At 42.2% G+C, this 24606-nt stretch overlaps 1 protein-coding gene across 1 annotated transcript in view; it reads right to left on the bottom strand.

Annotated features, from left to right (window-relative positions):
• Positions 1-24606, bottom strand: part of atp2a3 (ATPase sarcoplasmic/endoplasmic reticulum Ca2+ transporting 3) — a 55357-nt gene that overhangs the window by 19303 nt on the left and 11448 nt on the right. The window contains exons 2-8 of the mRNA XM_028595012.1: positions 21140-21157; positions 20651-20733; positions 15550-15654; positions 14888-15026; positions 8108-8188; positions 7764-7849; positions 6993-7457 (exon numbers count right to left, since the gene is read on the bottom strand). Coding sequence (XP_028450813.1) covers positions 6993-7457; positions 7764-7849; positions 8108-8188; positions 14888-15026; positions 15550-15654; positions 20651-20733; positions 21140-21157 — 977 coding nt within the window. The remainder of the gene's footprint in view (positions 1-6992; positions 7458-7763; positions 7850-8107; positions 8189-14887; positions 15027-15549; positions 15655-20650; positions 20734-21139; positions 21158-24606) is intronic.

The following is a 24606-nucleotide window of genomic DNA, read 5'->3' as shown; positions in this document are numbered from 1 at the left end:
TTCCAACTTGGATTTGTTTCAAAAATTACGATTCCAATGGAACCTTTTTTTGTACTGGAATCGTTTTTGGAAATGTGATTTAGAATCTGATCATCAGTTCCAAATTTAACCCGCTAAAGTGTGGCTTTATGTTATGTTGAAAAAGCCCGGTAAAAAAAAACCACTATTGGATCAAAATAACATTTTCCTTTTATCTGTAAAATAAGCATGCGACCCGTTTCAACTCCACCCCTCAAAGAATCGAGAATCGATAAGAACTGGAATCGAAAGGCAGAATCAGATTTGGAATCAGAATTGTTAAAATCAAAACAATGCCCAACCATAGCGATGGTAAATCATCAAGCTTTTCATTTTATGAAAACTGTTGTTGTGGTGGGCAGCTCTGAGGTGTGGGTCTTGAGTTGTATGTGCCCATAGAGTTAATTAATAAAAGCGCTGTTGACCCACTATGCCACTTTGGAATTGTAGTGGTGATGTTAGTACATCTCAAGCAGTCATCACACATAGCCCCATCGTGTCATAAACAGCTGGGGCTGCATTCTGTGTAAATACTAAGAAGCAGGAGGCTGCTTACAAAATAGAAATTATTCTTGCCCTACTTCTCTGGATAAATAAAAGGTTGTGCCCTGCTGGGTGCCCGGATAGCTCAGTTTGTTAGCGCGGGCGCCCATATATAGAGTTTTACTCCTCAAGGCAGAGGGCCTGGGTTCGACTCCGACCTGCAGACCCCTTTGTTGCATGTCTCTCTCTCTCCCCTTTTATGTATTCAGCTGTCCTATCAAAAATAAAGGCCGAAAATGCCCAGAACATAATCAAAGCATTATGATAATCAAATAGTGGCTGTAAACAGGAAGTACTCTGCAGGCTGGAAAAATGGGGTCACTGTTGAGGTTAAGATCAAAGTGCAACTAATGACTCAAAGAAAATCTGGAGTGATTCAGAGTCAAGACTGAAGGCTTTCCTGGCAGTGACTGTTTTGTCACGTCTTTTGACAATTCTTTAGTGTTTCTAAACGCTAAGACGATATCTAGTCTCACATCACGATATCGATTAAATATCGATATATTGCCCAGCTCTCCAAGGTTTTGCTTTGTTGGTCTGCATTGTTGGCAAATCTTTTTCCTGAACTTCCCCAAGGAAGGAGATAACTAATATATATGTACAGTATATAATATATCGATAAAAACAAGGAGTTGCGGCTGGTGGTTTAAAAGAATTAGCTAAACCACAGTCCCTCTAAACACCTTATCAGAATGGCACCCATTCATTCACAATAGGCTAAAAGAAAATTAATATTTAGTTTAGCACAGACACAGACACACACACACACACACACACACACACACACACACACACACACACACACACACACACACACACACACACACACACACACACACACACACACACACACACACACACACACACACACACACGGAAAACATCCCTATGACCTAGCTTAACTCTGTTTGAGAAAAATTAGTGAAGCAGCTATTTGGTTAAACTTGGTTTCCTCCGTCAGTGGTGTGTGTGCCTGTGTCACTGACTTACCAGCCTCCACCAATTTAAAAAGGAACACAAAATCGATGGCAGACTTCAGATGAGAGCTAGCGGTCATCCCTCTTGCCCATGAGCCTAAAATGTACGTTTCAGCCTTTTAATGGAGTAATTATTCCTTAACAACTCTCTGCGGCAACAGGGTTACTGCATTTAGCCTACTGATGGAGTGTAGTCTGGACAACATGAAAGTCAGTTACTGTATAAATAACTGTCAAACTGAATCATGATTATAGCCTCCGTAAGATTATAGCTTTTATAAAAATATGCAATTTTGCATTTGTAATTTTGTTGTTAATTCAGTGTTTACATTTTCTTCTGTTACTGCAGTAAACAGTGGCACTATTGAAATTGGGGCTTAATACATTTCAAAAGCCAGCAATGGATTTCCATTCTGCAATTACCCCTTTATAAAGCTTCCATGCTACATAAATAAGCCAGACAGAGTTGTCCCTCATCTGGCGATAGAAACCCTGCTTTCCCCGTTCTGTTGGCTCAGAGCTCCACAGCCGTAGTCCACAGGTACAAATTAGTTTTGCACCAAATGTATCGCCAAAAGTCAAGGCGCACAGATTCGCCACTTCGTGATGCGAGAGAGCACATACGGGAAGTTGCAGTGACAGATTCGAGAGGATCTCGAACCAGAGTAAAAAGAAAAGTATACGAGTGCTATTATTAAGTTTGCAGCTGTCATTGTGTTTATGTAAATATCAATCTACACATTTGTGAATATTTTTTTCTGCAACTACACATTCAGAATACAGATGTGTGAACATTTTCTACGAGTGCAAATGTCAACTTAATAGTTCAGATTTTTTTTTTTTTTTCAAGCTCTATTGTTTTTTTTTTCTTTGTGTGACTTCACATTCAGATCACATGTGTGTGAATATGTTTTAGAAGTGCAAATTTTGACATACAAGTTCAGATTTTTTGTTACGCAAGTTCTCACAACGTATTCTACAAGCTCTCCCATTTCGCACCATATTTACCTTCATAAAGGAGCTGCAGCAATAGGCAGTATGAGAAACATAATGTTTTTTGAACATTAAAGCATGTAAACCCATGATAGTAGGGTACAAATATCATGCTGAAAAGGAGTAGAATTGAAGCTCTTTAAGGCAATTCCTGCATATATATATATATATATATATATATATATATATATATATATATATATATATATATATATATATATATATATATATATATATATATATATATACACACTTTAGCTACAGTAATCTTGTGACCCGTGTCAAACCCAAGTTACCTTGATTATTTCCATTGATATCGTGCTTACATAATGCATATCTTCTTAAATATGTGCTTAATCAACTTCTAACCAAACTAACGTTGGGATTGCAGCAGGCACAATAGGGGACCACAGCTCACTTTTCCCCCTGCTAGGTTACATTAGAAACATTCAACCGGTGAAACATGGGTTGGCTTACATTGTGAAGCAGTTCAAACGTAATGCATTTGTCATTGGGGTTAGTGCTCAGCAAGGTAACTACATTTACTGTGACCTGCTGGAAAACTACCCAAACATGCATGGCATCATGGAAAAAAGCCAATTATTGCCTGACTTCTTTATCAAAGCAATGTGTGTTTGTTTGTCTGCACTGTTAACAGATGCACCAGCTGTTTTTCTGTTGTATTGCTGAGTGTGTACGCTGAGTTGTCTGTGTTGTTGTTTTTTCTTCGGATGCACGCATGTAGGCGTGGGTGTAGAGAGAAAAAAAAAAACACAATATAAACATAGAATTGAATTGAAGAGATCGACCCCATTGTCAAGATACCTGATCTGAGCTGTTTGGGTCAGTACCGGCCCAATATTGGATATCAGTATCGGATCGTTGCATCCCTGACTGATATGTGGGCCTAAACAGCATTGGTATACCCCATTATTCCCTATATTTTTGTTCATGATGTACTTTCCCTTCAAGAAACTTTTAAATAGCTTCACCCTCTGCTCGATTCTTAATTTCACAAAAGGTCATCAGGCTCGGTACTCTCTCGCTCTAAAACAGATCAACAATGGCTGCTCAGGGCTCCAACAACTTTCACTAAAGCGCACACACACAGCACACAAAAAGCAAGGCCTCTGGAATAAAATGAGGTTGTTCTTTCATCTGTGGTCCGTTTTCCCTCATGTCTTTGATCCGCTGTGGGCTCCAAGGAAACAAGGCACAGCGTGACTCAGTGGTAGTGGCACAAGTTCATATTCTTATGCTCACTTCCTCTGAGCTTGTGTGGGGATAAATGGAAAGTAACCCTTTGTATGTGTGCACGTGTGGTTTCTCTTCATGCGTGTGAAAAGGAAAAGGGAAGTCTGGATACGAGGGGGAATCCCTGGAAGTCCCGCGGATATGGGGATAGCCCCCCACAGGCAAGGGAGACACATGGTGCATTATGGGCCACTGCCTGGACACCAGTCCAAGAATAAGCACAGATGGATAAGCCTGGGCAAACACTTATGTGGGCATTTAAACCTGGATGCACAAAAACCATAAAATGAGAGCAAACACAGCGGTCCAAGCATAGAACGAACGTGTAGAGGGACAAGTTAAGCAACACCAAAAATGACTATCTCCAGGAAACACCATGATGAAAGAAACTGCAAAGCGGAAGTTTGATTTGTCTTTGTGCGAACATGAGTGTGTATGTGCCCCCTTATCTCCCACCAGAGAGCAACAGGCCAGGCAGTTCACGTGGAAGCAGGAGGTCAATATTTACCAGCGTCGGCCTGCCTCGCTCTTTTTCTGCCTGAGAGGGTTTTGGAGTTGTGGTGAGATCGTTCTTCCGTGTCCCTCCTGCTAGAGGGAACTCCCTGTCGCTACGCATTAATCACACCGATACGCCACGTCATCTCGGGGAGCAAGGGGAGGGAGGGGCGTTTATACCACAAGAGGGCCTGCCGTACAGGAAATGCCAACTCCATTTTGAAAAACGGCAAGAAAATAAAATGGATACACAGAGACAAAGAAGATCATATAGAAGTCAAAACACTTTCTTTCTCCTTGCTTTTTCTGACTGGAGTAAGTCAGGTCCAAACACAGTCCACTACATGCATTCTGCAGGAGAATCATCTCCTGCATTAAAGGTCCCATATTAGCCAAATATTTAGGTTCATGTTTACATGTTTTGATGTTTAAAAGGTCCCATGGCATAAAAATTTCACTTTATGGAGTTTTTTTAACATTAATATGAGTTCCCCCAGCCTGCCTATGGTCCCCCAGTGGCTAGAAATGGTGATAGGTGTAAACCGAGCCCTGGGTATCCTGCTCTGCCTTTGAGAAAATCAAAGCTCAGATGGGCCGATCTGGAATCTTCTCCTTATGAGGTCATAAGGTGCAAGGTTATTTCCTCTTTCTCGGCTTTGCCCGCCCAGAGAATTTGGCCCACCCATGAGAGAGAGAGAGACATCATGGCTTTCAAACCAGCAAAGTGGCATCTCCTCCTCAATAGCTAAAGACACAGAAATGGCACATCCTCCATTCCAAGGAAAGCTGATTGTGGGACTGGCTCTATTGGCTATAATTCTGCACCGAAGCTGAATTTCGGGAAAGAGACTTCAGATACAGTATTAAGGGACCACTAAGGTCTATATAAAAGAGACTTCAGATACAGTATTAGGGGACCACTAAGGCCTATATAAAAGAGACTTCAGATACAGTATTAGGGGACCACTAAGGCCTATATAAAAGAGACTTCAGATACAGTATTAGAGGACCACTAAGGTCTATATAAAAGAGACTTCAGATACAGTATTAGGGGACCACTAAGGCCTATATAAAAGAGACTTCAGATACAGTATTAGGGGACCACTAAGGCCTATATAAAAGAGACTTCAGATACAGTATTAGAGGACCACTAAGGTCTATATAAAAAGAGACTTCAGATACAGTATTAGGGGACCACTAAGGTCTATATCAAAGAGACTTCAGATACAGTATTAGGGGACCATAAAAGGCCTATATAAAAGAGACTTCAGATACAGTATTAGGGGACCATAAAAGGCCTATATAAAAAGAGACTTCAAATACAGTATTAGGGGATCATAAAAGGCCTATATAAAAGCATCCAAAGAGCACAATGTCATGGGACCTTTAAAAAAATAAAAAAAAATAAACTTGATTTTTCTCATACTGTCTGTCTAAATATACCTGTATTCACCCTCCGTCTGAAACGCCTCGTTTTAGCGCCTGTCTCTTTAAGCCCGAAAGCCTAAATAAAGCCCAGTCTGCTCTGATTGGTCAGCTTTTCTGGGTGTCACTAGTTTTGTATGACATGGCTGTAATGCTGCCCTACTAGCCAGTACCTAGTCATAAGCTGAAGTGAGATGGGGGATGTAAGGACAAGGGGTGTAAACTGAGATTAGGTGTGTGTCTGTGTGTAGAGCTAGAGCCCTGAACAGGAGCCAAGACAAACTGAAGCGCTGGCATTTACCGCACACACACACACACACACACACACACACACACACACACACACACACACAAAGGAAAGGGTGAGGCTATGTGCAAGAGAACTGCTTGTGAATAGTCATGGATAAGACCTTTCAGTGTTTGTCGTCTAATGTAATTATATATACACTATTTACACACTGAAACCTACAGGCACTTCAGGATACGTTTCCCTGTATTGTGTTTATTCAGGCGATGTGACATTTTGGAAAACCTTTACTGTGAATGTGTGAACTGATCAGGTGATAAACTGTAGCTGCTGGGTCATGTCAGCCTGTGCTACTCCACCAGCACTTCTTACATCTCAAAGCTGACAAATGGAGGTAAACACTGTAATGCCACAAGGATTTTCCAGCCATCAAAAAAAAAACACAAATGGGGGAGAAATGGATGAGAGATTGGGATCAATAATGAACACCAAACCATTGTAGAATTCACTTTGATAGCACTTTTTCAAATGAACATTCTTTCATTAAGTGCCAATCAAAAGGGATTCCATTTCTGCTCTGAACCAATTCAGCTGTTCAGTAAAGAAATGCAGTTAGAGCTGCAATGATTAATCGACCAATGGAATAGTTGTTAACTTTTACAATATTTGGCAACTTTTATAATCAATTAATGGGCTTGAGTCTATTTTTATGAAAAAAAAATTCTCTGATTCCAGCTTCCAAGTTGTGAATATTTTCTAGTTTCTTGACTCCTCTATGAGAGTAAAGTGATTACCTTTGAGTTGTGGACAAAGTAAGATATTTGAGGACGTCATCTTGGGCTTTGGAAAACAATGACCAACGTTTTTTACCATTTCCTGACATTTTATCAACCAAACAACTAATCATTGATCGAGAAAACGATCAAGAGATTATTGACAATGAAAACAATAGTTAGTTGCAGCCCTATATGCAATGATACGTTGGTCTCTAGGCAAAAATAGAAGACTAGCAGTCAAAAAACAAAAGCAGTGCCACTTACTCGGCAGACGGACATCTGGTTGGTGGTGAGGGTGCCCGTCTTGTCGGAGCAGATAACCGAGGTACAGCCCAGGGTCTCTACGGAGGGCAGGCTTCGAATGATGGCGTTCTTCTTGGCCATGCGACGCGTGCCGAGGGCCAGGCAGGTGGTGACGACAGCAGGCAGGCCCTCGGGGATGGCGGCCACGGCCAGGGCCACGGCGATCTTAAAGTAATAGATAGCCCCTCTGACCCAAGAGCCCCCGTGGACGGGGTCTCCGAAGTGGCCAATGTTGATGACCCACACAGCCACGCAGATCAGGGAGATGACCTTAGAGAGCTGTTGCCCGAACTCGTCCAGCTTCTGCTGCAGCGGCGTCTTCTCTTGTTCCGTGGCTGCCATCTGATTACGGATCTTACCGATCTCTGTGGCAACGCCGGTAGCAACGACCACACCTATGGCACGGCCTGCTGCAATGTTTGTGCCCTGAGAAAAAGAAAGAGAGAGAAATGAGTGCGGGGAAGTGAAGCGGAAATAATCGGTCTAAATAATTTTGCCAAACATAAGAGAAGAGAGTTTCCATCCACTGTCAATGGCTCAAATATACAGACATTAAGCTGCCTTTAGATCACTACAGAAGTGATATAACCTTTCTGAGAATAGCAGCAACTACGTTCAACTATGTGACTGTAAATGTAAAAAGTTGCATAGTTTTGCACATAATGACATAAATCTCTGATATGAGGGCAGAAGATAAACACAACTCAGCGAGCTGCAGGGGCATGTGCTTACAGAAAACAGCATATTCTTTTTGTCTTGGTTGACAGCTCTGGGGTCAGGAACAGGGTCAGTGTGTTTGATGATGGACACCGACTCCCCTAAAGAAAAGATTGCACGAGACAATTGTCCAGGGTTAGATCTGTAACTGCAACAGGTGATTATTAGAACAACAATGCGATGGATCCAAACAAAGTTACACACAGCCTAAAAGGGTTAGAAAGTACTATCATAGACACTAAAATAACATTTGGTCTCCTACGTCCATGCAATAAAGGTGCAAGGGAGCATACTCGATCTGAATTATGTAAAAGCCTTGAAGAAGCAGTGTTTGGTGTCTGATGATAGATGGGACATACCTGTGAGGATGGACTGGTCCACCCGCAGGGTGGTGGACTTTATAGAGGTCACTCTGATGTCAGCAGGCACCTTGTCACCAACTAAGAGAAAATAAATAAAACCACAAACAAAATTAAATCAACAAGCTAGAGTTATCAAAACATATAATATTAAAATCAGGCTAGTCTGTTTAAGTTCAACAAGAGCCTGGAAACACTATTGGAATATCAAAACTAAGAGTGTACAGCCATGCTAGCAGCTCTCTGAGGCCGTGTTTAGACACAGTGGTGCTTCGAGCTGAATGCTAAAATCAGCACTGTATGCTAACATGTCCACATGACAATGCTGGCACGCTGGTTTAGCAGGTAGTATGTTTACCATGTTTTTATCCGGTGCTGTGTCTCAACACTTGCTGTTCTGAGTGCATATGTGCATTCACACTGTATGGCAATGTGCAGCGCACAAAAGTACACTTTTTGACCATTGTGAGTACCCGGAAAGTTGAGTGTGGAAAGCTGGACACTTCTCACCCTCATTGGTTGTCACCATTCCTACATATTAGAAGGAACCGTGCCAACAAACTTGTGATTATTGCAGCAGAGGAAGCTGCAGCGTTCACAACGGTATTGTCATTAGTTTTGCAGAAGTTAGGCAATCGTAACCACAAAGGTCAACCTGCTTGCGGCACTAGAGGAAAGGTCAGGGGATCATAGAAGTAAGTAGACTTTATTCTCTGTGTACCAGGATTTTATGTACAGAATTTCATGGGATTCCCATACCTTAACCTGGCAGCAATGGGCCAGCTCACTTCTTGAATTTCTTTCTATGGAGTGGTCCGTGGCCCGAATGCATGGCGCCAGCATTAAAACAGTGGTGGGCAGTGGTGACCTAAAGGTTAGCGACGCAAGCTTGTGACCGGGAGGTCGTCGGTTCAATCCCCAGACCGACAGGATAAACATCTGGGTGGGGAAAGTGAAAGAGCAGCGCTTGTCCCTCCCTCATTACCACCACTGAGGTGCCCTTGAGCAAGGCACTTAACCTCCAACCGCTCCAGAGGAGCTGCTCAGTGGCCAACAGATCAGACTGTGGTTGTGCCGGGCAGCTTCCAGGTATGAATGTGGAACTGTGTGAATGTGATCAGGGCGTTCCTGCAAAAGAGAGGCTGCCTCTCAGTCAACCTTCCCTGAATAAATAAAGTTTAAAAAAATATCTGGGCATGGGATGAAACATACACTTTAATAAAAGAAAGGGTGCAGCGTAATCGACTCTAGTCTTTTGGTTTATTTGTTTTTGGGGGGGGAAGAGATCCATGCTGGGGTGTTGGTCGCCATTGTGTGGGCGGGTGTATACACTGGTTGGTTTTCGTTTTGGAATGTTTTACTTTGTATGTGTGTTAAAAAAAAAGAAGAAAAAAGGGGCAAAGCATATGATGTGTAATGCTGTTAACCGTGTACCTTTCTCAAAAAATATTGATTTGAAAATAATTTCATCCGTGGCCGGGGTAGCTCAGTTGGTAGAGCAGCCGCACATATATAGAGGTTTACTCCTGCATGTCATTCCCCCTCTTTCTCCCCTTTCATGTCTTCATCTGTCCTGTGGATTAAAAAATTATAATTTCATCCAATTTCATGGGATTCCATGCAATAGGTGTTGAGATATTTCAGTCTGTGGAAGACTGACTGACATTGTAATCTTTAGAGCCATGCTGCTAGCATGGCTAAAAATGACCAGAAGACCATCCTACCAGAGGTGTTGAAATTAATCAAATAATCGATGCATCGCATCGTGGACATGGACGATGCTGCCTCGATAATAGGCAATTTCTGTTGACAATTTAATGTAGGCCTAACAACATTTCTGTTTTCATATTCTGTTATGTTTTGCACATTCAGGAAGTGCCATGTGCTCAGTGCTGTAGTTTTAGGTATCCAATTCATTTAGTATTAGAGCACTGCAGAATGTTTTGTTTTTGAAGCTTGAAAAGCTATGAATAAAATATCCTACATGGCTTTAATAGAAACTTATTTGACGCATCATGATGCATCGAGATATCAAATCGAATTGAATCGCTGACATGATAATCGTAATCGAATCGGGAGACCAGTGAAGATTCACACCTCTACATCCTACAGGAGCTAACCGTGGTATAAAGAGGACAAGATGTCAAGACAAGAGGACAGGAGGTTTGCCGTCACAACGATTAGCTTCAAGAAAGTCCCCCTGTGCTTGCAAATGTAGCTGCAGGTGAACGCTCAGTTACACCCAATACATGTCCTAATCAAACAATAAATCCTTGAGCAAAGAAACATTGGCGGGCTCAGTCCAAGCTCAAGCTGCCTCCGCAGGTAAACAACAGCTCCATGCAACCTTGATGGAGTCCCGTCGCCGTATTAAAATGACTGACCCCTTTGTTCTCTCTTCACTCTCTGCAACTCTTATCTGTTCCTCAGATTAACCACTTCCTTACATATGTCACACTACAGATGAAGCCTGCATTAAATCTACAAAATGAATTTCATCTTCTCCAGTTAAATCTTACCGTCTTCTTATTAAGCCTGCATATTAAACTCGTATTTCATAGCCAGATCATTAAAAGTATCTAATGCCCCAAAACAAATTGGTTATTGCATCCTCTTTGTCAGAGCCCGAAAATAAACGGTTAATGGAAATATTTTCATAACAGCCGGACAGAGCTAGCTTGTGAGAAATGGATGGTCTGATTAATTGACAATGATCTCAGAGCAGAGGAGTGGGTAATTGCTCCAAACACACCAGACGGTTGTAATATTCTTCACTTTCCTTCCAGGATGACAAACAAGGAAAAGACCCGATCTTTACTTTGTGTATTAAGTGTCTCGTTGATGCAAATAAGCCATCGGGGCTTCTCAGCAGCGAATCTAAAGTACCATGGCTTTTCAGAATCAGAATCAGAAAGGGTTTTTATTGCCAAGTACATTTTTTAACACATACAAGGAATTTGTTTTGGTGTTGTTGGTGCACAGCATGAATGCGGTTGGACGTCTTGTTGAATTTCTGCTTTTCCTCGCTCACGCACTTCTTTTGTACAAGCACACTTAACAGGGAAAACTCTCCGTTTCTCTCGGAGCTTCGTCATCTCCTCTTGACATTTGCTCAATGTTCTCAGACCACGAGAAGAATCTTTTTGCGGTCTTTAACCTGACGGGGCAGAGATGGAGGGATGGAGAGAGAGACAGAAGGGCAAAAGAGGCCGCACTGTGTGTAGCTGTGAATAGCCTGTACTTCCATTGTTATATTTCTGTACCTTTCTCAGTCTGCACTCATGGGTTGTCAGAGAAAGCGGGTGGGAGAGGTGCAGGGGGATGAGAAGTGTGTGTTGTGTTTGTGTGGGAGATGGTTGGGGGCTACAGGTTCGCTGTAGCAGGACAGGCCGAGGGCTTTTCAAACGCCTACCTACAGACTCCTGCTTTCCTATCCACTTTCTGCCACGGCCTCCCACAGACACCATCTGCTAGAAGAGAAATTCACTCTAATACAGCCACGGTGACGAGTCTTTTGAATATCGGAAAGACGTCAGATTTGTCGGACTATAATTTGTAGTGTTTTGAGTATCAAAAAGCAAAAAATAATTAGCATCTACCTCAGAATTTAATGAATAAACTGGAACGTCGCACATGCAAATTTGATGAAAACAAACGAGGAGGTCAAGCTGGTTTGATAAAACTGGACCCCAAATAAAATCTCTTGCATAATATACTGGCAAAGAGCTCTTCATTCCTGCGCAGTCTAACCGTGACTTGTTAGTGGGAATGGCTCTGTGCAGGTTTCCATCTCTTCAGGTCCTGTGTAAACCCTGTAGGAGTTCCTGACAACCTGACCGCTGCAGTCACTCCAGTTAAAAAACCCCGGAAAGTTCCAGTGGATGTGCAAATCAGAACCGTGTTGTAACCGTGGCTGGCATCGCCGGTACACAAGTATTTTCCGATACCTCCATGCAGCTTATTTTACCCCCTGGCATCCAGTTCCCATGGAATAACCACAGGCTAATCTGTAGTACAGGAAAGCCTGGGAAATCAATGGAGGAAAGGAAAATATTCATTGGTTTTCTTTGTCGTTTGAGTCAGTGTGCATGAAGATGTGACACACATTTTCTAAGTGAGAAGAGTGCGCGGTGCGTTTCCTACCTCAGCTGTTTACCCCGGTTTAAAACTGCTTAGCAACAAGAACAAAGCACTTAATATATGACTGCGTGTGTGTTGTACAAAAATGCAGCACTGGGCATAACACCACTATCACACCTCTTCTTAAAGTAAACTTTGACAGTAAATGCATTCTGCACTAAAAACAAGCTGGAATAGCTTCTACTGCTGCCTCGTCTTCAACAGAGAGTTTTACACTTCAGGTTCAGGCCCTCTCTACTGGCTGCAAAAGCAAATATTCTCACCTTCCATGCCATATATGGTATACCAACAACAGAGACCCATCGGGAAAAAAGCAATGTAAATGTGTAATTCATACAACCAGTTTAGATTTCACTTGTTTGACTTTATTTATTTGATTTCAATTGATGAACTTTTTCTTTCTATTTATTTAGTTATTTTGATATGACATTTGTTTTGAAAATCCAAATATTATTTATTATTAGATGTTTAAGATAAAATACAATTCTTTTGATAAGAGGAAACATCTGTTTTGCAGTTTATATATATATATATATATATATATATATATATATATATATATATATATATATATATATATACACACAATAAAGGAATATTTATCAGTCATTAGTCTCAGCTTATTCTGTTAAAGAAACCCTGAGAAAATGGTATCGTCAGCTTAAAATTGTGAATCGAAAATCTTGAGTTGAGTGTATCGTTGCATCCCTAATGTCTCACAATATAGACTATATGGCAGAGTAATTAGGTACGCTTCTAAGTAACTCCTCTAAATGTACAGTATTTTATTATTTTACCATATTTATTTGCCAAGGACAATGCTCATTTATCAACAGAAAAAGAGCTATCCTTGAAATCTAATTCCCACCCATTGACCATGGTTCTTAAAAAGGATAAAATAACACTGAACATAAAAAGTAGTCAATGTTGAGTACCCTCCTCTTCCTCAACAATGGGACAACCACCATGGATCCACTAGCAGCTGCTGACAGCCAGCAATAACATAACAATATCCCTTATTCAAACAGCAGATGGTTCACCTGAAGTCATATCTGTTCACAGGTGTTGGTAAAACCTCAACCCCCTGTAAACGTCAGCGTCACCGAGATGAGCCGAAACGGGGCACGGAGAGTTGTCATGGTGACACTGTTAGGTGTTGACAGTGACGGTAGTGGTGGTAGGTGGGACTTGAGTAGTAATTTTGGGTGCTTGCTACCTGTGTGGGCTTGTTTGCGTCTGGCTGTGTGCGCACGCATTTGTGATGGAGGACACCAGCTGTAACAAGCCCAAATTCCAAAGAAATGCCAGACACACACCCACCCACACCCACCCACACACACCCACACACCCACACACACCCACACACCACACACACCCACACACACACACACACCACACACACACACACACACACACACACACACACACACACACACACACACACACACACACACACACACACACACACACACACACACACACACACACACACACACACACACACACACACACACACACACACACACACACACACACACACACACACTTACTGAAGTAATGTAAACTAGACTCTCTGTAAATGTAAGTAAATGTGAAGGGGGCTTGTGTGAGAAGCCCCTCAGTGGTAATTACTTGGATGGATGATTTCATTTTTAAACCTTGTGCTGAAATCAAATAGCGCCAAGGCTTCACTGTAACCAACACAGCATGTATAATCCGTCTCCTTGCCTCTGCGTGCTGTGATTATGAATGAACGCTGAGATCTCTCACATCCTGAGCTCTTCCTCCTTTCCCACACATCACTCCGAGCAGTCTGAGACCAATCACAAGCCATGCAAGGCCGAGGATTACACTCTCAAAAAGCGGTCATGTTGATGGTGAAGTGATCTCCTTGGCACTGCATGTGTGTGCATGCGTGTGTGTGTGTGTGTGTGTGTGTGTGTGTGTGTTGGCACATTAACTCTGGCATACACAGATGTTCTGGAACCAGAGTGACAACAAGAATATTTTTAGACGAGGCTGCCCACACAGGGGCGAGTTAACAGCGGGGGAATGGTGTGTATGTGCATGTAACATGGGGGGAGCGTGAGTGAGGAGCTGACAAACATCCAGCAGCGTCCAGGTGGTGAGACTGAGAGCATGGAAAGCAAAGGGAAAAGGGGGAACGCTGTGGAAAATTAAACTGGGCCTTAAATACAAGGGGTGACCACACACACACACACACACACACACACACACACACACACACACACACACACACACACACACACACACACACACACACACACACACACACACACACACACACACACACACACACACACACACACACACACACACACACACACACACACACACACACACACACACACACACACACACACACACACACACACACACACACACACACACACACACACACACACACACACACACACACACAATAGCAGCCCTGGCACCTGCACATCCAGAGGAAAAGACTGTTATGTAATCTAGTTTGAGATATTCCAAAAGTGTTTCCAGACTCATGAATGGGTGGCGAAGGCTGTGTGAGTGTGTGCATGTCGGTGGCAGCAGTGAGAGTCCACCGGAGGTAGACAAAGCGTAAATTGGTCTCAGTGAGTGACAGTAAGAGTTTACCTGCCACCTCCACTATGTCTCCTGGGACGATGTCTCTGGCTTTGATCCTTTGGACAGCCTTACGGTTCATGCGGTACACCTTCCCCATCTCTGGCTCGTACTCTTTCAGAGCCTCAATGGCACTCTCAGCTTTGCGCTCCTGTGCAGAGAGATGTGGAAAAGAGAAAGTCACACCAAATAGACGTTTTGCACTTAATATTGTTCAAGCTCTCGCATCTCGCAAGCTCGAGTTACGGTATTGTGAAAAACATGCAAGGCAAACACAGCAAAAGTTGTTTTGGTTTTAGAAGATTAAACTAATGTGTCCGGTTCCACTGTGCCCTAGACGCCTAAACAGGATGGGCACCTTTGCATCAGCACCCCTGGTTTGTTTCATGTTTAGGTTGAAGCACGGACTCGACTGCTCCAGTGTCGACAGCCTCATCCCATTACAGATGTTAGCACATGATGTCAGTTTGAATAGAGCGCACGGATAAAGAGACGCCAAAGGTGAATCCCTGCATCCTGCAACAGCTGCTGTACAGGATAGAAATGTTTGGACTTTATTGTCTTGTTAGCCATTGTTAGCCTTTGTAACCATGCGAACACCCTGCAGAGAGAAACGTTACTCATGTGTGCATATACGCTTTAGACAGAGACACAGGATGAAGAGTGTATCTCACCTGCCAGACCCCGATAACAGCGTTGGCGATGAGGATGAGAAGAATAACAAAAGGCTCAACAAAGGCGGTGGTTGTGTCCTCTCCTTCCTCAAACAGAGCCAACACCTAGAGGCACATACAGTAAGTACATGTGAAAACACTAGCAGACATTTTATATTGCAACTCAAGTCCCATGCTGCCTCCATTATATACATTTTCAGGGAGGGCATGCTTGCACTGAAACATATTTGGGAGAAAAAAATGCTTAAATGTTGTGGCAGGAAAACCAAACTGGAAATGTTTTTTGGACAGAGGAGATGCAGCTCTGTTCCAGTAACATAGACATGTTACCTTTAGCAGAGGTTCCCAAATGATGCACCCCACAGCCCGATCGTCGACACCACCCATCATGTTCCAAATGTGCTCATGTGAATTGATTTTAAACTGGATGTTTAATGTTTATTTTCAATTCCAATTAAAGTGGCTTTGTTGGCATGTACAATACGATGTTGCCAAAGCATGTTAATACAAACTACACAATTATACAAAATGGCAGGGAAAACAACAGGGCTATAGGCCATGTCTTTTTTTTTAGGCACTCGTCATTGCAACAGCTTGTGTTCCGGTGTTTAAGCTGACTCAATATGTAGATTTTCTTTTTTAAATCAAATCTTAATTTCAATTTCTTTTTTTTTTTAATATAGGTTTAGCTGAGCTACGATCTTCCTACGTACCCCTGGCACCTGCATAAGTACTGAATTCCCTGGTTATGAATCAAATCAGGTGATAAAGTGTGGCTGAAATAACCCATTCACAATCCTGGCACTCGAAAGAGAAAGGCTGGGAAATGGCCAGAAGGTCCAAGCTGCATTTAATACAGTTGGAGGCTGCAAATATTTCAGACCAGATGACTGCAAGAGCAAGATGCAGCAGAGCACAGTCACAACACAAGAAAAGCTAACATTTCTCACATCCAGCCGGAAACACACAAAAAGATGATTTGGGCATTTAAAAAAAATACAATTGAATGATGAGGTTCTAATTAAGTTTCATACTCATTTCTCTATACACTCAGCAGACAAGTTCAAATCAAACTGAATTAAAACAAAAGAAGGGTACGATTTAAAAATATTCAGAATAAATTCTCCAATAAAAAAGGTAGGTAGCGGAGCAGCAAGGCAATGGCTAAAATGAAAAAGAGCAATAAAAATAAATTAAATCCTGCAGGAAACTTGATCATTGGGGAAATAAAATCAGTGGAGGAACTGAGATTATTTTAAACGCTGCCATTCTGATGAAGCCCAGTTTTGCAGGAGCCTAATTTTGTTGCACAGTTTGAGATCGGTACACCAAAGCTCTTGGATGGTAGGAAAATCACACCCAAATGCACATAAGGATTTTGTGAGCTCTACTTCTTTCTGTGTCATTTCGGGTGACTGTGTACCAGAACATAAAGGCTTGAGTGGTTGAAGGACAAGACCGTCAACAACTAAAATAGTGAAACTGAAATTTGCTGTAAACAGGAAACTAAAGCGTTCATTCATTTCGTCTAGAATCTTCTCATTTAAGTTGATATGAAATGTTGCCTATATACACATCCAGCAGACATAGACATTTGCATTCATTTGGAGTCATGTTTCTGGCCGTGTGATGAAGGCATGTACAAATATCCTTTTGTAGCTCTGTTATCTTAAATATCTGGCTCTTTAGCTGCTAAATGCTCCCCCATGTCCACTAGGTAGTCTCTAACTTTACCTGTCTGTTGTTGTTAGTTGCTGGGCAGCTTTAAGAGATTTTTCTGATGAAAACAGCTGCTTGCTGCGATTAAAAAGAGCAGTGAGAGCAACCCCCTTTAGTTATTGGTAGTCATTTGATTCCTTGTTAAAGGTCCCTTGGCATAAAAATTTCACTTTATGAGGTTTTTTAACATTAATATGCGTTCCCCCAGCCTGCCTATGGTCCCCCAGTGTCTAGAAATGGCGATAGGTGTAAACCGAGCCCTGGGTATCCTGCTCTGCCTTTGAGAAAATGAAAGCTCAGATGGGCCGATCTGGAATCTTCTCCTTATGAGGTCATAAGGAGAAAGGTTACCTCCCCTCTCTGTTTTGCCGGCCCAGAGAATTTGGCCCACCCATGAGAGAGAGAGAGACGTCATGGCTTTCAAACGAGCAAAGTGGCAGTTGGTCAAGGCCACACCCCCACCCTCCACCTTGCCCCCCCTCTCTCCTCCTCAATATCTACAGACACAGAAATAGCACATACTAAGGAAAGGAGACTTTCAGGAAAGAGACTTCAGATACAGTATTAGAGGACCACTAAGGTCTATATAAAAGAGACTTCAGATACAGTATTAGGGGACCACTAAGGTCTATATAAAAGAGACTTCAGATACAGTATTAGGGGACCACTAAGGTCTATATAAAAGAGACTTCAGATACAGTATTAGGGGACCACTCAGGTCTATATAAAAGAGACTTCAGATACAGTATTAGGGGACCACTAAGGCCTATATAAAAGCATCCAAAGAGCACCATGTCATGGGACCTTTAATGTAATAATATAATAATATATACTACTGCTGCCTAAAAGTCATGCCTCAGAGCTAGGTGTCAAGTCAAACTATCATACATAGGAAGTTTACAGTAAAACTTTAAATTAATGTTAATGGGCTGGCTCCAATAACATCTCCACAGAGACAACAAATATACTATGCAATCACTCTTACTGTATGTTACTATACTTTACCAATGTCTCTATAGCCAGATATAGTGTGATGGCAGCTGAATACTAATGGGTTTTGCAAAGGTGTCAGACATGGCAGATACTCTATATTAACTGTTGTAATAGGCAACAAAGTACATGTTTAGGAGATCATAACAGAAAAAGCATCACTGCAACACAGAAATGACTTCACGCCTACCGTTTGGTTTTTGTTATTTTGTCAATGGCGAATATTGAAACTAAAACGAGTCCACAACTAAAGGAGCCGAGAGAGAGATGGAGAGATGAAGGGGGTCTACTTTTCCATGATCTGATGGTGCTTATCAAATGATAAAAGAGTATATTCTCCCCAGTGTATTGAGCAGCAGAGTGTACGTCAAGGCCGGCCTGAGCCCGGTCGATAGCTCATCATTCCCCATCATTTGGGACGGTAAATCTCCCCTCTGACTGAGCGGAGATTTGAGGGCAACAATGGCAGTCCTCTCAGCAAAAGACCCTTCACACACAATCAGAGAGGGCTTTGAATACCTAACGGCTACTTTCACGCTGAATAGGAGTTCAAATGGAGAGAGAGGTAGGATTTCTCTTGGGTCTTAGAACTCGTTGAGGGTATCTGGTGGGAATTTAACTGCTCACAACAATCTGAAACAACATTAATTAAATAGATTTAACGTTGGGTTTTGAAAATTAAAGCTTCATTACCAAAATAAATCTCTCCTTACAGCTTTAAAATGTGCACTCTTCACACCACACATGCATAACTGCACGCTGAGACTCATGCCAACAGATGGCCAATTATAGCAAAACGTTTTCCAGAGTTTTGGAATATTGCACAGTGCTCAGCAAAATAGAAAAACTAAATGTATTCATATCAAATTGGTTAGAAAAAAAACAAACCCACTTAAGGTCAAAGGAGGCTTGAAATCCAATTGTTACTTGACCTTTTAATGTCCTTTCCTATACTCTCTTGACCCCCAACACTAACTCAACGTCATGGAGTGACTAGAAAACCAAATACAAAAGACAAAGGGAGGAAGTGCACGGATCGTGTGGCTTTCTGTGGGGCTCTGCTCTATTAAACCCAGACCAGGGATATGGCTAACCAGCTGTTACCCTCAACAAAATGTAAAAAGATCAATTGTGAGAGGAAATTTTGAAATGGCTTGATAAATTGAGGCATATTTAATGATATAGCTCCCTGAATTGTTCGTAAATTCCCCATTGCTGTAAATTGGTTGTCATATACACAGAATATATTTGATAGTGTAGCGGCTACACTATCAAATATATTCTGTGTATATGACAACAAATTTACAGGCCAGGTTAGGCTACACTGTAGCCTAACCTGGCCTGTTTTGTCTGCTAATAAGCTTCACTTGTGTGTCACGCAAAGGAGGCAGGAGAATCTAATCAACTCAATTTGAATATATTCAAAATAACAGCAAAATGAGCCCTAGGCTAAGGTTTAACTATAACTCTAGTTCACTCTACTTCAGCCACTCCCTGATCACAGTGGTTGCATGACAGTGAGCAAATAAAAAAGTTGAAAAGTTAAAGAGGACTACAGGAATATCAAGAGAAAAGCATTGGAAATGTGTGTGACTAAGAAAACCTGCTCTGGAGTGTAATATATTTGTGATTTTGAGTCAGATCTGGTTACAAAGAACCTAATTTTAGTTACTTAGCTGAAAGCACTCCAGGCAACGATGACATTGTAAAGCATTGGGGTCTCTGCGGCAATGGAACAGGGGCCCTGTTCCAGTATAAACAACCTTTTTAAAGAAAGAAAGGCCTGATTTACATGAGGAAAAATGAGCCCACACTCCAAAGTCCTGCAGTTACAGCCCACGCCTGCTCTCCGATCCTCTCGCTAACGCGACAACAGTAAGAGAAAGATATATTGTGTCATACACATTTTTAGAGCAACTTTCCTACTTTCAGAAATAGCAATAAGCAATTCCATCCCGTCCCGAGACACCGGGGACGTGCTGTAATAGATGGAAAAACAGTTATTATGCAGTCAGGATTCCCCCACTCCATCCCTCTCCGACTTTCACCACTCTCGGACTGCAAGCAGGGTCAGAGTTTGACGCGCTGCAGCAGAGAGCCTTTTGATAGATAGTTTTGTTTCCAGTTCAGCAGGAGAGCTCGGTCTGTTTCCCTCACTGAAACCATATCAACACTGGGTGGAAAAGCCTGTCATACACAGGTTTCCACATGAAAATGGAACACAAACCATGTTGTGTTCTAATAGAGGAATAAAGCTGCCCAAAGCTAATGGAGCTAGTCTATTAGTTGGCCAATTTGGGTCTCAAATCCAATAGGGGGACACTAGAGAATCAAGATCAAGAACAAATAAGATAAAGGCCACTGGCATTTTAATTAGCTGGGTCGTACTTACAAAGGAGACACAGGCAGCTAGCAGCAGGATCCTGACCATGATTTCTTCAAACTGCTCCAACACCAGTTCCCACAGGGACTTGCCTGAAATATGCATAGACAAATACATATCACACACTTTTTTTGCATCACACTCACACACACACAATTACATGTTTTAGGCTTCCACTGTAAGGACTGAAAGTGTACCCTTATACTAAAGGATGGAAAATATCTGTAAGATGTATTGACATTAGATTCTTAGTACTGACATTGAAGAAGATAATCCCTGTATTTACAGAGAAGTTGTGGTGTGTGTGTGTGCGTGCGTCTGTGTGCGTCTGTGTGTGTGTGTGTGCGTCTGTGTGTGTCCATTGGTGGAAAGTTGCATTAGAGTACACTCCCAAAGTTAAGCAGTTGGTCGACAGAAAAGAAAAGATCCTGGCTCAAGACGCTTTATCAGGTAGTAAAGAGAGGAGGATCACAGTGCACTGGACAAATCAATATTTACCTTCTTCAGCTGGGAGCTCTGTGGATGTCAAACCAAGCCGGTTGTAAAGGAATCAAATTGGCCGGGCCGGAGAAAGTGGAGGGGGTGGGGGTGGAGGGTGGAGGAGAAAGACAAAGAACAGTTAATACAATTGATTAACTCAGCCTGACTTGGAGATGCATGCACACGTTCAGATCGCCCTGAAGAATCATTCTGCTTGGTTATGATGAGAAAATGCTCGATGCAGAACTGATTATAATCTGCTGTTGTATTATTATCACGGACTTGAAATACCAATCCAAGCCTAGGATATGCAATTGAGACAAACGATTTCTTATGGATTCTCAACTCAGGATGTTTGAAATGTCATCTTCAGTAGCTGTAGTGTAGCATCAGGCCTACTGTATCAACTCAGCTGCATCATGACTCTCAGGACATATTTTCAACTCAGATACTGTAATAACAAACAGCTTCATAAAGCCTTATGGGCAGTTTGTGATTAGACTAAATAAAATTGACTTACAAGGCCTTTGATAGCTGTATAATTGCTCATCTTCTGCTCTTGTAAAGGTTAACTGAAATTACTGATGGTCTGTCAGCCCATGAATGGTTTCAAATCACCTATAAGATGGGACTTGATATATCTTGGTTGAAGAGGATGTGTCCTCGCGAAAAATGAAAGTCTCAGTGGTCAAAACAATGTCAGATCATATTTCTTTGTAATACAAATGCTATTTTCTATGCATGTCCACCCTTACTCTTGTATGCTTTTATAAATCTTTTAGGGCTTCAAGTAATTATTTTCATTATTGATTTACCCATTATTTTCTCACTGTTTGGTCAATAAAGTAGTTGAAAGAAATGTCCATCGTGTACTTCCAATTACTACTTGCGGTTGCATGCCTCCACCAGCCAGTGTATTTGTTACAGTTTACATTGTATGTCTGTCCAGACTTTATATAACATAAGTAGTAAATAAATGGTATTTAGTGTATTTTTTTGGCCAAAACGTGGATGCTTCAGACAACATCTTCAACCCGGCAGCACAGAAGATCTATACCATCACCACAGTTTCAAGATAAGTGTCACTAATTCAGAACGAAATGTCTCCCCTTCTGTTCCTGAGTTATGCCGTTGACTAATGACCAGACGTGTGTTTTTGCAGAACATTAAGATGTCACAGTTAAGTTGACCTTTGACCTTTTTGGATATCAAATGTCATCGCTGTGTCATTTTATACTATTAGAAATGTGTGTGAAATGTCACAATTAGCCTAGGAATTCTTAACTTATGACTACAAACGTGTTTTTTGAGGTCACACTTCATCCTTGAATCCAAGTTGACATTTATTCCAAATTTGAAGAAATGCCCTTAAGAGGTTCCTGAGATATTGCAATCACAAGAATGGGACGGACGTATAGACGTACGGACAACCCGAAAACATCCGCCGGTGCAGAGGCATTAAAATGAACACTGAAAATAATCAATAGTTGGAGCCCTATCTGAAATGGCTTTCAGAATAAAGCTAACCTTTCTTAGATTGTCCAGGCAACACTTTTCCTTAATCTGAAGTGTGGTGATGTCATTGACACTCATGCCGCAGCCTCAGTCTGCAGTCAAATTGTTGGAGTTTATTTCTCAGTCACAGCGATCAGTGCTAAACCCCCCCTTTTTTTTGCATTAGTATGTGTATGTATGTACAGTATGTGTGTAAGCTCCCACAAAAACAAACCCAAGAATCAAAAACGCTTGGCTCTTTTCTTTCCCCATCATCCCTGTCATTTTTCATCTGTCATTTGAAAAGAAAAGCTGTATTTTTTGGGAGCATTTTGGAGGCAAGCTGAGCATCTCATCCGATTTGACACCCACCACCACACGTATGAGTCACTGATGTAGAAAACACATCAGTCATATTCTACAACAAAAAAAACATTCCAATTGACAAGTACTGTTGATCAGTGTCACCAATGACACAGGCGTGCTTAGTCACTGCGTTTGTCAGATCCTCATCAAGTCCAACGCAAAGCTACGACCAAACAGGCCCCATGTAACAAACAACATCAATCACACCTGAAGAACTTGATGACTGATGATTACGTACATCCGATCGATACATTTCAAAAAACTTGATTTTGTGCAAAGCCTTTGTTTTGTCATCATTTCTTTCCGGAAAAGTAACTTATTTCCTTTCAACAGTGGGAACCTCGTGTTTCTGTGCATGTTTCGACCAGACCGCGCAACACGAGTATGGAGTACTTTCATGGAGAGAAGGGGCTGGTAAGAGGAAGGGCCATGACTTGAGCCTGCAGCCTCCTTACCAAAAAAAAACAGCCTTGCACCCCCTCACATTACACATGCCACTGGTGGAAAGAGAAATGACATGACTTCTGGAATGGTTCCACTGCTTCAAAATGAGCTTTTTCTGTGTTAAGAAGACGGCGAAAGCAATCTGGGAATTTTGCCCAAGGAGACGAAAAAGTTGTTTGATAATTTCAGGTGGAATAACTTTCCTAATAGGGCTTGTATTAAAACCAGGGAGATCGAAACGGAATGCTGCAGTACAAACAAGCTATTGAAAAACAGAGAAGTTCATGAATAGTCATTAAAGCCCAGAACTCCTGTCTCCAGTCAAACCTGCATAGTCTATTAGAGAACAACCTGCTTGGGAAGACTGATCCTTGTGCAGAGGTTGTCTCTCGGCTCTGTGAGTGACCTCAGCCTGTGTAATAATGGCTGATGAGTCATTGTAACAAGTTTTTCAAACTTGCTGTCTGGAGGCTTTTCAGAGTTCAGGTTGGACACGCTTGAACTCACGGGGGACTTTTGGCTGCACTCTGCCAGCAGCAGCAACAGCAGAAATGTGGAGAAGTGGGATTGCTGTTTTCCATGCTCCACCAGTCTGACATAAGCCTGTTTCCCCATTACTGTGCCTTCCTGGTTGTATAATGTTTTTATGGCAGACAGACTGGCTGCAACTCAAGTGCTGGAGACAAAGATGGACTGATTGAAAGGACAATACAGACGAAAATGGAAAGAGAGAGAGAGAGAGGGAGGGAGGGAAAGGGCTGGATGTGTTGAACGGGGTTCCCCCGGCTTCCCTCTGCCAAGGATTCCCTCACAGTCATCTGGGCTGTGTCGACCCGAGGCTTGCCCAGGCACATTCCTGAATACTGACTTCACCTCTCTCTCTCTCTCTCTGTCCCCACAGCACCTCCCCACCCCTCCTCCCTCCCGGCCCAGACAATGAATAAAAGAGCTTGTTTACTCGCAGCAGAAAAGCGAGCAGCGCCGAGCAGAGGGGAGACACTTCCTGGAGACAGTTGCCAACAACAGCAGGGAGCTGGTTTTCTGTGTCCAGAGAGTCAGGAAGAAAAGCAGGAAACTGGCCATGTATCTATCTACGCTGAAAACAATCGGCTGAGAGAAAGGAGCTTTCACTGCGAGCTCCGCTTACTGTACGCTTCTCTTTCTAGTCTGACTAAGTGCAT

The sequence above is a fragment of the Perca flavescens genome, chromosome 13, assembly GCF_004354835.1.
Source record: "Perca flavescens isolate YP-PL-M2 chromosome 13, PFLA_1.0, whole genome shotgun sequence".
In the NCBI taxonomy this organism is placed as follows: Eukaryota; Metazoa; Chordata; class Actinopteri; order Perciformes; family Percidae; genus Perca; species Perca flavescens.
Note: the sequence above shows the minus strand (reverse complement) of the source record. Positions and strands in the feature narration are given on the sequence as shown.